This window comes from Paralichthys olivaceus, chromosome 7 (assembly GCF_024713975.1).
Source record: "Paralichthys olivaceus isolate ysfri-2021 chromosome 7, ASM2471397v2, whole genome shotgun sequence".
Classification (NCBI taxonomy): domain Eukaryota; kingdom Metazoa; phylum Chordata; class Actinopteri; order Pleuronectiformes; family Paralichthyidae; genus Paralichthys; species Paralichthys olivaceus.
In genome coordinates this window covers 9,192,565-9,209,577 of record NC_091099.1, presented here as the reverse complement: position 1 = coordinate 9,209,577, position 17,013 = coordinate 9,192,565, and the positions used below count along the sequence as shown (strand labels likewise).

The 17,013-nt window shown below is 42.3% G+C and overlaps 1 protein-coding gene across 3 annotated transcripts in view; it reads right to left on the bottom strand.

Moving 5' to 3' along the window:
• The window catches only part of furinb (furin (paired basic amino acid cleaving enzyme) b), an 83,190-nt gene that overhangs the window by 6,095 nt on the left and 60,082 nt on the right, over nucleotides 1–17,013 (bottom strand). For all 3 annotated transcript variants that reach the window (XM_069529279.1, XM_069529281.1, XM_069529280.1), the window contains 4 exons: nucleotides 12,486–12,574; nucleotides 8,832–9,004; nucleotides 4,450–4,662; nucleotides 1,385–1,485 (listed from right to left, as the gene is read on the bottom strand). In XM_069529279.1, coding sequence (XP_069385380.1) covers nucleotides 1,385–1,485; nucleotides 4,450–4,662; nucleotides 8,832–9,004; nucleotides 12,486–12,574 — 576 coding nt within the window. The remainder of the gene's footprint in view (nucleotides 1–1,384; nucleotides 1,486–4,449; nucleotides 4,663–8,831; nucleotides 9,005–12,485; nucleotides 12,575–17,013) is intronic.

The following is a 17,013-nucleotide window of genomic DNA, read 5'->3' as shown; positions in this document are numbered from 1 at the left end:
GCCGGAGGGAGATGTCAAGCAGAACAAAGATATGGGCTCAAATTAAGGTTTTAACACCAGTATTAAAGCCACATTATAACCTATTGTGTAGAACAGGACAGGGAATACAGTGAAACAGGGGAATACAATACCACGGAGGACTGAGTCTTGACTTTAATTATTCTTTCTAATGAGGTCTGGGATTCGGGGGGTGGGGGTCACCTTCTTCACGTTAGAAGCCCAAGAAAATAACTTTTTTAATATAAAGGGACCTTTAGGTCATCAACAAGAAAACCTGCTCTGTGGGTTAAGAAAATCAAACGCATGAATCACACTGTGTTCACCGAGAGCAACACAACAGAAATAGAAACGCAGGACGGCACTGTGGCACATCGCCTCTGCCACTCTGCATCAGCGTCTCGCCACCACCACCCCTCCCCTCCCCACCACTCCCAAAAATAAAAAAAAAAGTCAATGTCACCTCGGTGGACAGCGAATGAAACGCTCTCCAAAACACTCTGTCTATTAAATGATTCCATCTCTGTGAATTCCAGTGTGGTCCCAGTCTGATAAACCAGGAACCTTGTTATTACTGCTGTCTGTCAGGAGGCCGTGTGTGTGCGTGGGTGTGTGTGTTGAAAGGGACAACGCGGTGTCAGCTCTGTCAGTCTCTGCCCTTCACTTAATGATACTAGAGGTGACAGTGCAGAGATAAAAGTGGGGAGGTACTGAAACCGGGCGGTGAGGTTAATCCTGGCGGCACGGATTCGACACCTGTCAGCTGATGGCCGACGTGGAATTGAGGCAAATTATGCAGAGCAAAGCTTTGCAGTTTGATAAGAGGACATCACACGCAGACATGATACGACCAACGATAACGGCATAATGGAGGACACGTCAGAGCTGCTGACAGAAACCACCTGGAAAGTCCGGAGTGACCAATAATGACAGTGAAAATCTTCATCGCCTTCCCCACAGGTATTCAGACATCTGAGTTGGCTGCAGCTGCCGTTTTGACGTTCTAATTAACTGATTATCCAAAGCTTTTTCTTTCCGAGGAAAAAAAATGTCTGGACCCAGAGCCAAATCACACACACACACACACACACACACACACACACACACAGGAGCATATCCCATCCAGAAATGTGTCTTTCTGTTTGTCCTTTGATTTTTCTCGACAGCCGCTCATCCGCTCAACTTCAAACTGAGCGGTTGTGTGGTTAAGACCCCAGGAAGTGATCTGAATGAGTGGTTCTCCGCACCCTGACACTAACCCTCATTTATTTTAACCTGAAAGCAGCTTTGGGAGTTTGTAAATAAAACCCTTTTTATGGTTTTATAATGTAAAAGCATATAAAAATGGTTATTGTTGTTATAGGAGAGTTGTTTTGCTCTCACTCACTTCGCCTCCAGAGTCAGAGCGATGATCCCAGCAGCCAGTGGGGCTGAGGCAGACGTCCCAGTGTGAGAGTCTGTGCATTTTTGCCTGAGGTCCGTGGTCACCTTGGAGACAGGAGACGGGATAGAAGAGCACAGAGAAACAGCAGGAGAAACACAGTTAATATGACACGATGGGTTTTCGTACTTCAGCACAGGGGGAGATTCAAGCTGAGAGATGTTGAGGGTTAGGTCGGAGGAAGGCTGGGGACAACAGGAGCTCTGCCTGCAGCGAAGGGATGTGGGAAGAGAAAGAGGAGGAGGAGAGGAGGTGCAGGTAGGTTCAGTCTCAGGGATGTGGATCGCTGCCAAAGGGTCACAGCTGGGGCAGTGAATGTCAGCCAACTCAGCCCAGCCAGGACGGGCGGCGGTGAGACGCAGCGTGTTAGCGCTCTGGGTACAATTCCGCTCTCTGTCTGTGGCAGTGCCAGAGAGTTAATGAGGCCTGTGTGGGTCACGATGAGGACACGTCAGAAATGACAAAGGAGCCAGAGGGCACGGTGAGCTGTGAGGGCCGGGGACATAATCTTGGTTTTGCAACTTTTGGCCTGACAGATTGTGGCGCTAATGGTCATCATCACGTCTATGTGTCAGAGGCGTAAAAGCGAGAGGACAGTCTGCACTGGCAAACTGTTAGATCTCAGAAAAGGATCAAATAACACAAAGGCTGTGATATTTCATTCATTTCCCCCCATTGTTTTCGTTGTTGTCATCACTTTTCATCTATCGGTGAAATTATTTATCAGGAAAAGTCCAAGTATTTCATGGATTCTGAGTTTTATAAGCTTATAAAATTAAAAAAATATATTTTGGGGTTTTATACTTCAGTAAAAAAATCACATGAATGAATAATGAACACCCTTACACCGATTAGGTTTTAACAAATATATATGTACAGTATATATTAGAGGCTGATGGATTTATATTTATTTTCAGCAAATAAATACAGAAAAAATGTGCATATTTACATTTTGTGCAGAAAATGAATAGTATTCTTTATATCTTAAGTTATTTAAAATTCCTTTCTTTATCATAACAGTTTGATAACGACTGTGGAGGCGGCTCAGCTCACACAGTCTCACCGTGTCTCCTTCCATGTGTCAGTCTCGTCATGGCAGCTCTCTGCTTTTATCAGATAACAGCCATCTGATTCCTGGTACAGCTGGAGCTGCTCTCTGAGCCGCCTCAACGCCCACGACCACATCTTAGGGATTTTTAAAAAATGTTTTTAATAAATAATGTAAAATATCATTAATGGCAAATCCACATCGGCCATATACATTAATTGTGTTTGAATTTCAATGTCAAGCAAAAAACATTGATGTGCAATTAGTGAGTTTTGTCTTTTGCAAACAGCTTCTTCTTTCTAGATCTGTGAACTGCAGATCATTTAATTGCTGCACACACAAACACACACACATACACACACACACGGCCATAAACGTTTGTTTTCGTCTCATTGGTAATTCTGTGACATCGAGGGACACCAGGCTGCCATCTCTGTCCACTAAATGAGCTACTTGTCAAAAGCAGCTCAGCTTGTGATCTGACAGACAAATAAATGAAAAAGCAGAGTTTTCCTTCATCCAAAGTTTTGGACTGCATGGACTTACTGATGCAACAAATGGCAGCCTCTGCCTGCTAAAGCGTCAATACAAAGCCGCTGCTGTGGTATATTTCAAAATGACTTCAATTTGGCCCATTTGATGAGTTGTGTTGAGTCGCCTGCAGCACGCCTCTGGAGCATTTCGAAGGGAACGGCAGATTTGTGGTTGTTTAATGTTATTCTCTGTCCCGGAGGCAAGTCTTTATTCAGCTGACACGCAGCGTGAAGGAAGCCTGTGACATCTCGGTGTTTGTCAGCTTCGCTCGCTGTCACACATCAGTCACTGTGATTCTGACAGTTGGATGCTTATTTCTGATTCGAGAGAAACAAGATGAATGTATACGTACACTTGAACAGGGTTATTATGGATGTTCCAACATCAACATTTATCTGATGACAATACAAAGTGTGATACGCAAGGATCCATTTAGAAGAACATATTTTATATACGGATGTATGAAGTCTTGATAGAATAGTGGGAGATTTGAGTATGGTTGCATAAACTGTTGTGTTTGCTCCTACTGAACTTTGAGTCTTGTTGTATTTATTATGAAGGATCTATTTATAAATGGATGTTGTCTCACTGTGTACTGTGTACATGTATCTCTACTGGAGTCACACAGATATGGGTTTTTGCCAATGCAGATATTAATGTACAAAAAGATTCAGATACCAATACACAAAAAAACTGAGAATGGCTTATTGGCAAATCCATTGACAAAGTAATGTGATTGAGGTTTGATATTTTACAGTTTTACCATAACCTTATTATAAAAAAAACATGAATAAAAAGCAAACACAAATATTTGGAACTGAATTAAGGAAGTATATATTAAGAAAACATTGTTTACAATTTGTTAACTCTGTAAAATACAACCTAAATACAAATATTTGTGAGATATCTACAGATTTTTATTAGCCAACCAATAATTCATTTGGGTTCTAATCCCAACAAATATAAACCACAAATTGTGGAATTTATTATTTTGAAAATGCAGTTCAGCCTTTGGTGTCCTAAGAATAATATTTATTGTTATTCACCGATTTGATGCATTTTGAGGTACATGTCAAATTTAGTATTTTTTAGATTTTATTTTTCTAGCTCTGTGTATGATATGAGAAGCTGCAGAACATTGATGTGTAGTATTTGTGTATTTATATTGCATGTGGGGAAATGCTTGCATGGTTACAATTATTTAAGATGGCTTCTTCTTGTCACAAACTATTTGCCAGATGAAGGTCTCACAGCGGAACATTGTAAAAAAAAAAAAAACAACTTTGACAGTGTGCAGGATTTGTCTGCTATTTTTGTGGTGCTGATATTTACAGTGTGCTCAATATATGAAGAATAAGAATAATCCTCCACAAGATCTGATGTGTGTGTGTGTGTGTGTGTGTGTGTGTGTGTGTGTGTGTACACTCACTATCTGTTTCTCCCCCGGGTTTCCGGAGCTGAAGGTGGAGGCGAGCGTGGAGGAGCAGGGTTCGCTGTACCATGGCACGTTGCCAGACTGCGTGGTGCTGCTGATGGACAGGGTGTAAATGCTGTTTGTGTAGCCGTCGCAGTTACAGCTGTCCTGCTCACGGCCACCGTTACCAGAGGCCCACACAAAGATAGAGCCCAGTTCACCACGTCCCTGTGAGGTACAGAAACACACAGTGTGTTCATACAGCTGTGATCCACGTATATTAAGAGAGAGAGAAAGTAATGAGAACTGAGCAAAGTGTGAAAAATTGGCTTTGACAAAGACATTGGTCTCACTCCTTAAACGCTTTGTCATTTATGTGCTTTCTTCCAGAAATACTGAGTTGCTGTAGGCACAGCTCTTATTAATACATCATAATGACAGGGGAATTATTGCAGCAGAAAATCAGATAACAAATAGAAGAAATGTAATTACAGAATCTGCCCAAGCTGAATATAATTCAGGGGTCTGATAAATGACATCAGGACGCCTGGCAGTGAGACTGCATGCTCCTGAAATAAACCAAATACATGGGGACATTTAGTCCAGTTGGCTCTGCACCGTCAACAGGAGGCAAGAAATCACAGGGTGGTTTATGACTCCGAAAAAAACTGCACTGAACGATTTTATTACAGTAACAAAGGGTGTCATTTTTCAACTAAGGAGCATTGCAAAGATTAGTTTGTTCCTTTCATTCCATGACACACAAACCCTTTTTCATGCATTCGTGTCCAGTTGATAAGATTATTCTAACTCTTCATTCGCCATGGAAATCAATGGAGCGCTTTCAGCCTGAACAAATAAACGTGTCTCATAGTGCTCACAAGATGTGCAAAACGAAGTGCACATTTTCTCATTTTGTCTTCCCCGCTTTTGTAACCTATGACCTTTAGAATTGATTTTTGAGTTTTACTGCTTATTTTTAAGGCATTGGTTGGTCTGCCCCCCACACTGCTGATCTTTCTCTCACCATGCTGCAGATTGTAGTCCGGGGTCTACTGACCACTTGCTGCTGACTGTCTCTGGGGGCCGTGCTGGAGAGAGAGACAAAGGGCAGCAAGGCATCTGCTGTCAGGGCTCCACAGCTCTGAAATAGCCCCTGGTGCCAGAGGAACTTTTTTGTTAAAGTCTCAGAGACTTGTTAGTAAGTATTTTCTACCTATGCTGTCATGTTTTATTCCACTTTCTTCCAGTAAACATATACATTTTGCAATTTTTTCTTTTTCTTGTTTGTTAGACCTCATTATCTCTAATTCTTTCATCTGATCTTTGTAAAAACACTTTTTGTCCTTTATGAAATGCTCGAAATAAACCAACTAAGTTTTTAATATAATTTATTCACAACTCGCATTTCTATTCTGCACTCATCACATCCTGTCATTCAAAAGTTAATAAAACTAATAAAGATGTGAAAGCAGTGATGCAGACACTGTGACGCTCAGAATGAAAATGAAAGATAAATATAATTTTCTTACACTTTTGCTGCAGTTTGAACCAAAGTGGGTGGATAACACATTAATTTCAGAGCACATATGGTGAGGGGAAGCGATAAAAGAAGGTGGAGGCACCTCTCTTACATCTTCTGGATGGCAAGAAAGATAAATGAAGAACTTGTTTTCAGAGTGAGTGTTTGGAATAAAACCACAATACCTCAACCTGCTGTCCCCAATGTAGGTTCAACCTGTTTAGCTCTGATGAATTTACTGATTTTTTTCAATTCATAACTACAATGGCACTTTAGTATCGCTCATACCTCTGCCAAGGTCCAACAGTCCAATACACATTATCTCAGGTGCAAATGTTAAAAAAAAGAAATCGTCGATCCACAACAACATTTACAGGGTTCTTTTCAGGCCGGTGGAAATCTGTTTAGAAGTTTTTGCAAATCCATCCATCCAACTAATCAACCGACCGACCATAAGACCAACAAACCAACCAGCCATTAAAACAACCAACCATGAAAACAAAAAAACTACCCACCAACTTACCAACCAACCAAAGAACTAACAAACACAAACACAAGGAGGTGAAAACATAACCTTCTTGGTGAAGGTAATCTGGGTAATGGTAAAGTGTTTATATCTTACAACATGTCACATGACTATTTTGGTCCAACCACGATTAAGCTATCATGAAGTTTGAGAGGGAACATTTTTCTCCCCCAACTAACCAGAAATTAAGTATGACTTGAACCGTGGATTTGTTCCTGTCACATCAGCCCTTCCAGTGCTGGTGATGTGACAGCCTTCACAAAGTTGAAATAAAAATGCTTCTCCTGGACGCATGATGCTGTCTGCACTGCACTGCATCAATACTGGAGCCTTGAGGCTGTAGCTAATACGCTAAAACCTTCCAGCCCAATTTATGACCTGACACTGACTTTGCTGCAGGTTACGGAGGCAACAACACTTCATCGCTGAGGGTTATCTCACTGCCAGGGGAACACGCGCTGAATCAAAAAGGTCCTGTTGTGCCGCTGTCAGGCAGATTTTACTCACTGTGGTAAACGATGCATTTTCACAGCCATACATGAATAATTCTGCTCCACCAGAAATTAGCAGATTCATTCATTAATACGCCAGTTAGCGTAGCCTTTGAATCTGACTGCTGCTGATCAGTGAAGGCTGCTCTGTTTCTGTTTTCATTCATCTCACATCCATCATTCAGCAGTTCAGCTGACGTCTTTTGATGTAGCGATGCTGACACATGAGAGATGATATTAGCCTTAGATAAAATGTCATACTCTTTAATGTCTTACTCATCCATCACTGAAGGACTAGTCAGAGGGCAATTACCAAACTCTCCTTGAGTCTGTCCTTTACTATAGTAGAGCTACATCTCATAGAGATATCCTCTATTAAAAATTGATACAGTATGATCGTACAGGCTGGAAATATCACAACACACTAATGTTGTAGGGCTGCAACTAAGAATCATTCTTTATTGAATAATCTGAAAATAATTATTGATTATTTTCTGTCAATTAACTTGACCAATAAATAATAACCATAACATCCACCATTAATCTTTAACTCATATTTTCTTAAAAATTAATTCACAAATAAAAATGTCCGTACATAAAAACAACAATGAAAAGGGCCATGCACACCTTCAAAAATACAGAGGACAGAAAAAAAGCAGATGCAGGAGAGAGAAGCGGAATCTCACACACTGTCCTGTACTTATAGAAAAACTTTATTACATGTTCTGATCCTGTGCACCTTCATCAAGTAAACGGTGAGACAAATGACATTCAAACAAATATATAGGCTACACCTCTTGAAAGCAGCCAATCAAAGAGAAGAAACTATCAGGGAGGTGTGTCGTCTCTTCTAATGAGTTAAATGGAAGCAGACTGTGGGTCTGATAGTTTCTTCTCTCTGATTGGCTGCTTTCAAGGAGGTGTAGCATATAAATGTGTTTGAATGTCCTTTGTCTCACCATTTACCTGATGAAGGTCCACAGGACAGACACACTGTGCATGTAATACAGTTTTTTGTTAGGACAGGGTGCAAGATTCCTCTCAGTTTAACGGAGTGCAGTGCACCATTTTATTAGGTGACTTGTTTAAAACACTCCCACACTTTGGATGATTATGTTCTCGCTTTTAGATCGCGTTCTGTTCCCCCATCATTGGAGATTAAAGTACACAGTGCAATGCATCAATGCATTCCACACAGAGTGATGTATTTGAGTAATCAATGACATTGACTCGTCCTTATATTGTATGTTGTTGAGCACCAGCCGTCACTTCACTTTAGTTTAAAGGAAGAGTTTGGCATTATGGGACAAATGTTCGAAGAGAAGGTTGAAACCTCTCTCGTGTCTGTAAGGTAAATATGAAGCTGGAGCCAGCACATGGTTAGCTTAGCTTAACAGAGACTTGCTGGGCTCTGTGCACCAGCAGCTCTGAGGCTCATTGATGAACTTGTCTTATCTCATTTGACAAACAAAAGTTTCATTTTACAGGACTGTGTGTTTATACTGAATGTTGTTGGCCGGGGCCAGTGGTCGGTCACAGGAGACTCCAGGAAGTTACCTGATGTGTCAAATGTATTGTTTTTTACCTGCATTATACAAACACAATACAATGTGCTAATTTGTGAGCTTTAACCTTTGCACATAGCCACGCTAATTGTTCCTTCCAGTTTCCGAGTCATTATACTGAGCCAAGCTACTGGATGTAGCTTAAATCTTCTCATCTACTCTCATGAAAGAAAATAAGTACAAGTCCCAAAATGTCAAAGTAGTTCTTTAAAGAGCGGATGCAAGTTTAATACTGGTACTAGAAAACAGGGAAGACATAAAGATTTAAATTCCAAACCTATGCTGTGACTGACCTTGGTAATTCCCTGGAGAAAAGCCTCCTTTGCCAGCTTGGCAGGGCCGTCCAATGACTTGCCATCGTCTTCCGGGCCCCAGCTGGCGCTGTAAATGTGGATGTGCTGTGGATTGAGGCTAAGGGAATGAGCCTCAACCATGTCTGTCACCTCCCCATCCAACATACGAACTCCTGTCAAACAAACACGTATTGCAGCGCAGATTAGCTCAGCGAACTAGAGAAGTGCAAAGTGACAGAATGACAGATGGTAAAGAGATGGTGAGCGTATGAAGTTTTGCCTCAGATGGGTGGAGAGGTTTCACAACAGTGCAAGTGACAAGAAAAGAAAAGTTGATATAAAAGGGGGAAAGAAATTGGTGGGACAGCAACTTCCCTTATTATCTTCAGCTACACACAAAAACGCCAGAAAACAGAAAAACAGGCAGAAGAAAGGACTTCACAGGAAAAGCTAAAGACTTCAGAGACTTCCTATTTTAGTTTGGAGTACAAAGCTTCATCCACAGATGTGACTCAGAGGGACACTACACTATTTTAGCATCACGCAAACAGAAAACCCAGATGGTTGTTACTGTTTGCTGACCACACCAAACACACAGGAGAGGACAAGTGGACAAATCTAACAGACTGCAGAGGAGAGAACATACACACACACATATAAATGAGCTGAGAGTTTACAGAGCCGTTAACAGACTGGTGTCCACAGGGTAACACCAAATATCACCTTTCATTGTACCTGAACGCAGCCCCGCCTGAGCCTTTGAAGTGAGCGGCCTCAGATCACTACCCTGAACTTTAATGACTGTAGAGAGGCGTGAAATGATCTGCCATCAAATAAGGTCCATTACTGGGGGAGAGGAACCCGGGACCGCAGAGGCAACAACACAACTGACGACGTCCACATTAAGACTTCAATAATCCATTCTACACAACCCGCCTGCCCAGCAGGCACAAACACAAGCCACTGGGGATGCAGCCAAAGCAGGAATTACTCAGCAGGCATGGGGAGATTCACAATAACACAAGCTTGAATACTGAGTAGCCACAAAAAAATAAACTTTACTGAGGTAAACATCCAACATAAAGCACAGTGTTTGCTCGGTGGTCATTATGTGAGTGCTGTATTGCAGCACTGACGATAATCACTATCGTAACTATTCTCATCAACCTCCTGCAGTTTGACGTTTCCTTATTAAGACGCTGCTGTGCCAGTTCCCTGCTGCTCTGGTGAGTCAGAGGGAACAGGTAGAGATGTAGCTCTGTGAGCCTGGCAGAGGGAAACAGGTACAGTGGGTGGAGGGAAACACAGAGTGAGCCAAGTAGGGTCAATTACAGTGTTTAAATACGAATCACTAATTACCTCTCAGTGAGGATACGCACATTCAGGCTTCCCCACAAACAAGAGCTTGTGCTCACATGTGCATACACACGTAGCGCCGGTACTTGGAAGCGAATCACAGCTGTTTATAAACAATCCACTGACCCCATGACGTGAACAGATTCACAGCGGAGTAATTTACGAGAGCGGCGCTCTGTCGGGAGATGAATGGTAATGAATACAAAGAAGTAGAGTTATGAGTAACATCTGTGAACGGGACTTCTCGGGGCTCCACGGGCCACGCCGAGTCTTGTTGGCTGCCACCGTGTCATTGACAGATTGTCTGGAGACAAAAGCTACAAAAAGCTTATTTGGAATATTTAATCAAGAGCAAGAAATACTGTAAAAAAGGAAGAAGAAAACCTGACTTAGTTTGTGATCACAGGTGTAATTTAAAAGAACCTCTACATATCTTCTTCCTTAATGCACATTATTATTGTTTCAACATGATTTTGCCCTGACAGTCTCATTATGACCAAGTTTTCAGCAGATGCTATGAACAGATGTTCACTGGGTTGTAGTTTTCTTGGCATTTCTATATTTAATTTATGTCTCTCCATCGTCACCGAGGTCAAAACAAAACAGAGCTTTGTTTTCTCTAATTGGAAGAAAAGAAGTAGAAAGGTTCAAATGAAGGTGGGATGAGATTCAGTTTCACCCTGTCACCAAAAATAAATGTGAAACCCACATGTTGTTATGTGCCGTGATATCAATAATAAGGTTGTTAATTTCCTTATACCAAGAAGTAGATGCTTACAGTTCATTTTCATTTTCATGTTAAACTTTTCACATTTTATTATGAAGCAGCCTTATGGTCTTTGCACATTCAAAATGCTTTATAGTGCAATTAATTTGTCAGTTATTAAAATTCTTCAAACCTGTATCCAGCCAATGAGAGCTTTCACATCAGTAATATTGTTGAGCGATATTTGCGACTTCAAGTTTTTTGAGTGGAGTTTAAGCTCCTGAACCAAGCAGTCAAACTCACCAAGTTCTCTGCCCATTTTAAATATTGTGCCTGGTATTTAAATTTTTTTTCTTTGTATGAATAAGAGGAAGACCCAGATCATCTTCGCTTCATGTTGAATCCATCATTTCCTGAGGGATGATTCTTTTTTCCATTCCTCTTTTATTCACTGAATCGCATCACACTTAATGTGAATAGTCAGGCACGTCGTAATTCCCCAATTTCATGTTGTTTATTTATGTTGCCTTTGATGTGCAAAAGCCTTAAAATGAAAACAAAATCCCTCGTCAATCGGCTCTCAACAGTCCATAATGACACAGCTAAATTGCATTCACACACTTTGCTGTGACACATTTAGCTCTGGTGGCTCCCAGTTCACTAGACCATCTCTGAGACGTTTCTACACCTCATCCACCTGAGGTAAATTCATTTGATAGTACTGAATTTGGAAAGGCACTCAAGGTCTGACTGCTTACATCAGAGCAAAAACCAAACTAAGAGGTTGAAGCAACCGCTTAAGAGACACGATTGTGTCGGAGCTCACATCTGAGGAAGGCTAAAAAATTCTGCACCACTGAAATTTCCCAAGAGATCAGTGGTTTGGTTTCCTCCAGACATGACACTTAGAATTGAGGACAGACCATTTAATCTTGGTTTCACCAGACCAGTGAATCTTGTTTTTCATAGACCAAGAATCCTTTAGGTGTTTTTTTTTGGTGTAAACTTTAACCAGAGGATAAGTTTCCATCAGTCATCTGCGGTCGTAAAACCCAGATCAGTGAAGGGCTGCGGTGATGTTTTTGTCATTATCAGATATTGACGTGATTGATGAGGGAGAAAAAAAACTTTTCTTTACACGACAGAACAACATGTGAACAAAGCAAAGGGGAATAAATTCCTCACTGTGTGTTTACTGACAGGGACACACACACAACAGTCAACATGAAGCCACTACTCATTTCCAATAGAAATAGAGAGATCAAAAGATATTCTCCTCAGTGGCAATACATCAAGGACATTCATTATGTGTCTGTCTCTGCAGCAGCACACTTTACACTGAACAACAGAATAAATCAGTCACAAAAAGAAACAAACCGTTGTCAGCTTTAAAATCCATGGAACTATTATAAAATATAGAGACCTGGCTAAATCAGATTCAGGTCCCAGATTAAAGGGATCTAAGCTGAAAGAAAATCTACATTAATAAGTTTGACCATAAATATTGTTATGCATGAATATTAAGCTGATTTCGATTATCTAAAATCAAACAATGTTCCAAATTTAAAATCTCGATGGTCGGCTTGACTCACCTCCAATTTTAGCATTATAGGCCACGCCTACACCACACACACCATTGTTGGCTGCAGCCGCAACTTCTCCTGCACATCGAGTCCCATGTCTGCGAAGAGAAAACAGTGACAGACAAAAGAAAAAGAAATTTAATCAACAGTTGACTGTACAAAAAGAGTTGTGCTGGGCTTTTGAATAATACTTCAAATGAATGTTACTAAAAATACACCACAGTTAAAAGAGAAGCATGAACCCAATGGTCCTTTTGCAACCAAAGCAGCTTTCAGCCTTTCACATTAAAAGGCTTTTTATTTCAGTTATTAAAGAATTCAAGACTTATGGGAACACAGAAGAAGAGAACACCGACCTATACGTCACAACGTATTGATTTCTCTTCCTCACAGAATAACAAGCATCACATTCAGAGATGAAAACTTCACTTTTCAAACTTCGCAGTTACACAAAAATGCTTTTGAGAGCCAGAAGACCCATTTGCACTCTGATGTTTGAAGGAATAGAAAACCTTGTCTCAGTTATAGTGTAGAGGTAAATGTATATAGTAGTAAAAGGTAGTTATGTAGTTAATTTGCAGTCATCAGACTTTTGTATCAAAAGCAGCTTTTAGACAAGTACTGAAGTCAGTGGGAGTGAATGTGAGAGCACAAATGTTCAAGTCCTCCTGATATTATACGGAAATTTCCTGCCAGCCCCCTTCAAGATGAAAAAGATGTGTCATTCATGTGTAAGAAAACAAGATTGTCCGTCTGAAAACAGCTTTTTAAACAACAGGATAATTTGTTCTGGAAACTGTCCGGAAATCTGGGTCTGGAGATTTGACCTGTTTTCATGTCTGAAAACAGCAAAACAGTCTTGACAAAGAAGCAGAATCATTAAGGTTCTGATTGTCAAACTTAATACACACATTTTCAGGGTGAGTAAAGTTAACCACTGAATGTTTATGAGTTTCCATCAGTAACCAGGTCTGCGATATAACAGCTTGTAGTTGTACTGCAGTATATTTTTTAGATTTAGATTTCCTTTATTGTCCCTCAGTGGGGAAATTCACATGTTACAGCAGTAGCACAAGATTTAACTCCAAAGAGAGGACAAACAAACAAGCAAACAGAAACACACAACATCAGGTAGTATATATAGCAGCAGTTGTACATGGGCAAATAGCAAAATTTTTAAATTGTACTGTGGTTATTGCAGTGGTTAATTGCACATTGCGTGTGTGTGTGTGGTCTACTGGGGGGGGTCAGACCTGGTTGTTAAATAGTCTGACAGCAGCGGGAAGGAAGGACCTACGATATCTCTCCTTCACACACCTGGGGTGAAGGAGTCGGTCACTGAAGGAGCTGCTCAGTGCAATGATGGTGTCCTGCATGGGGTGGGAGACATTGTCCAACATTGATGATAGTTTCGTCATCATCCTCCTCTCTCCCACCACCTGCACTGAGTCAAGGGGGCAACCCAAGACAGAGCTGGCCTTCTTTATCAGCTTGTCAAGTCTCTTCCTGTCAGCTGTTGAGATGCTGCTGCTCCAGCAGACCACTCCAGAGAAGATGGCTGATGCCACAACAGTGTCAAAGAAGGTCCTGAGGAGCGCTCCCTGCACTCCAAAGGACCTAAGTTTACGCAGCAGGTAGAGTCGGCTCTGACCTTTCCTGTAAAGCGCATGAGTGTTTTGAGTCCAGTCTAGTTTATTGTTCAGGTGAACACCCAGGTACTTATAAGAGTCCACTCTCTCTATGTCCATTCCCTGGATGTTCACCGGTGTCGGGGGGGTGTGATTGCGCCTGCGGAAATCCACCACCAGCTCCTTGGTTTTCCCTGAGTTGATCTGGAGGCGGTTCCACTGACACCAGTCCACAAAGTCCTTGATCAGTTCTCTGTATTCCCTGTCATCATCGTCAGTGATGAGGCCGACGATGGCAGAGTCGTCAGAGAACTTCTGCAGATGGCAGTGTGCAGAACTGTGCCTGAAGTCTGCAGTGTACAGGGTGAACAGGAAAGGAGCCAAGACGGTTCCCTGTGGAGCCCCTGTACTGCAGAGCACCGTGTCTGAGACACAGTCCTTACTCCTCACATACTGTGGACGGTTGGTGAGGTAGTCTATAATCCATGATGTGAGGTGGTGATCCACGCCTGACAGCTCCAGCTTGTCCCTCAGAAGCAGAGGCTGGATGGTGTTGAAAGCACTGGAGAAGTCGAAGAATGTGACTCTCACAGTGCTTCCAGGCCTTTCAAGGTGGGAGAGGGCTCTGTGCAGGAGGAAGATGACAGCGTCATCCACCCCGATGCTGGGCTGGTAGGCGAACTGCAACGGATCCATCGATGGTCCAACCAGAGGGCGGAGATGGACGAGGACCAGCCGTTCCAGTGTCTTCATCAGGTGCGATGTCAGCGCCACTGGCCTGTAGCTGTTGAGGTCTTTCGGGTGCGGCGTCTTTGGCACCGGCACCACGCAGGATGTTTTCCACAGTTGTGGAACTCTCCCCAGCTTCAGGCTCAGGTTGAAGACGTGCTCCACAATCCCACAGAGTTGGTCTGCGCAGGACTTGAGGAGCCTGGAACTGATGCCGTCCGGACCTGCAGCCTTTTTCACCTTGATCTTCCTGAGCTCTCTCCTCACCTGGTCGGCAGTGAGGGACAGATCGGGGCTCAAGGGCAGGGTGATTGGGGGTGTGGGGGAGGGTGGAGGTGTGGGAGGAGGTGGGAACAGCAGTGGGGGGGGTGGGGGAGTAGAGGTGGGGGCAGTGATGGCTGGCTGTGATCTGAGTGCTGTGAGAGAGTGAGTAGGAGTGGGGGTGGGGGGGGGTGGAGAGGGGAAATACAGAGTGTGTCGACAAGGGGGGCTGCAGCAAGGATATACCTGTGAGACTACAGCTGTACTTGCAAGAGTGGTTAAATAAACATACTAGAGATAGCTCTGCCTTTGACTTTTACTTTGGTTTCTCATAAAAAATATAGGAACTCTTTTTATCCAGTTGCCCAGTTCACAGGACGGAGGCTCTTCCAATCCAAACTGGCCCATCTAAAACTAACTTTACTTTGACAGTCACCAGCCGCATGACATTCAAATGAGATATGACTTGTTATTGATGGACGGAAATTATTCAGACCCTCATAAATACCTTCAGTCAGTCATGAGTTTCTGAGAACAGAGAGGTTCCCTATAGAAGGCTGTCTGGGTTTCAAACACACCAAGACTTAACAAACTAAAAGACTACTCCAACCCCAAAAACCACCACAGATCCAGGATGATAAACGTCTAAATTGAAACTGCATCATTGCAGCAAAGAAAGTAATCGTTAGTGAAAAGGATTTAATTTGTCTCATTGACTTCTGCCGCGTGATCAGACTGCAAATGGACAGAGTGGATTGGGTGTTTGGCATTTAACATAGGTCATTAAGATTGTCTCCTGATTACAGTGCAGATATCTGATTAGGAAGTTCGCAGCGTCTCAGCCGTCTCTGGGGCGCGCTGTGTGAATGTTATTGGAACAGAGCTCATTAGATCCACAGTTTTAGTTTGGAAGAGCCAAAAAAATGACTTCCTTTTTTGATCTCCCAACCTCCCCGATGATGAGGCTGAGGACAAAGTCGTTTCACAGGGTCAGAGCACAGCTACGCCTCCAGCTGGGATCCTGATTAGACTCAGTGTGTCTCTGTGATATATTACCCACTCACTAATTCTCAGTTTTGTTCACTCTAACACGTTTTAGCGAAAGATCACCACTGTCTTCTGTCTAATTTGTCCTGTCTTTCCTTTCTTTCTTAAAGCTCATTATTTATGACGTCAAAGGAAAAGGATGGTGTGGGAAAAAATCATTTCACTGTTAAATCTTGCTTCCTAACAAATCATTCATGGCAATCAATTCCTCTGACAGGACAGATTTTTCACTGACTGATCTGCCCTTATAGAAGGGCCTCGGCGCAGCATATGTCAGGGTGTAATATATCACAAACTTAATTAAAATGCTATCATTGCTATTGTGAGGCTAAACTTCACAGTTATACTGCTAACTGGTTCCTTTCATATTGTATTAATGGCAGCGTTGTTGACAGCTCCCCCAAGAACAATATATGTACTCAGGGGTTAGATTGGGATTTATTGAATGGGGAGGCCATTTCTAAGCAGCGTTTGAAAGGGGAAAGTAATGCAGAATAAAATTCAACTTGACATTCAGTAACAATCTAATATACATGAGGGATTCATTACAAATCAGTTAATTTAGCGGTCTATTAAAGAAACATCTAGAGTATAGAGAAGCTTGAGGCACAACCCAGTCTCAGTTCATTTGATTCTAGATATGTTGATCTCCGTACAGCAGGACTTCACTGTCTGCATGTGAAGTGGTGAGCAGAGCTTTTAGTGAGCATGTTTTGTTTAATCAGAGGAGCTTAGAGGCAAGTACCTACCCACTCATTAGACTTTGGCTCACCACTGCGTCTGACAAACGTGTGGCTGACTGGCTCCACAGGCTCATCCACACTTATATCAATCACAAAATGCTGCAGACTGGGAGCTGAATGGAGACTGTC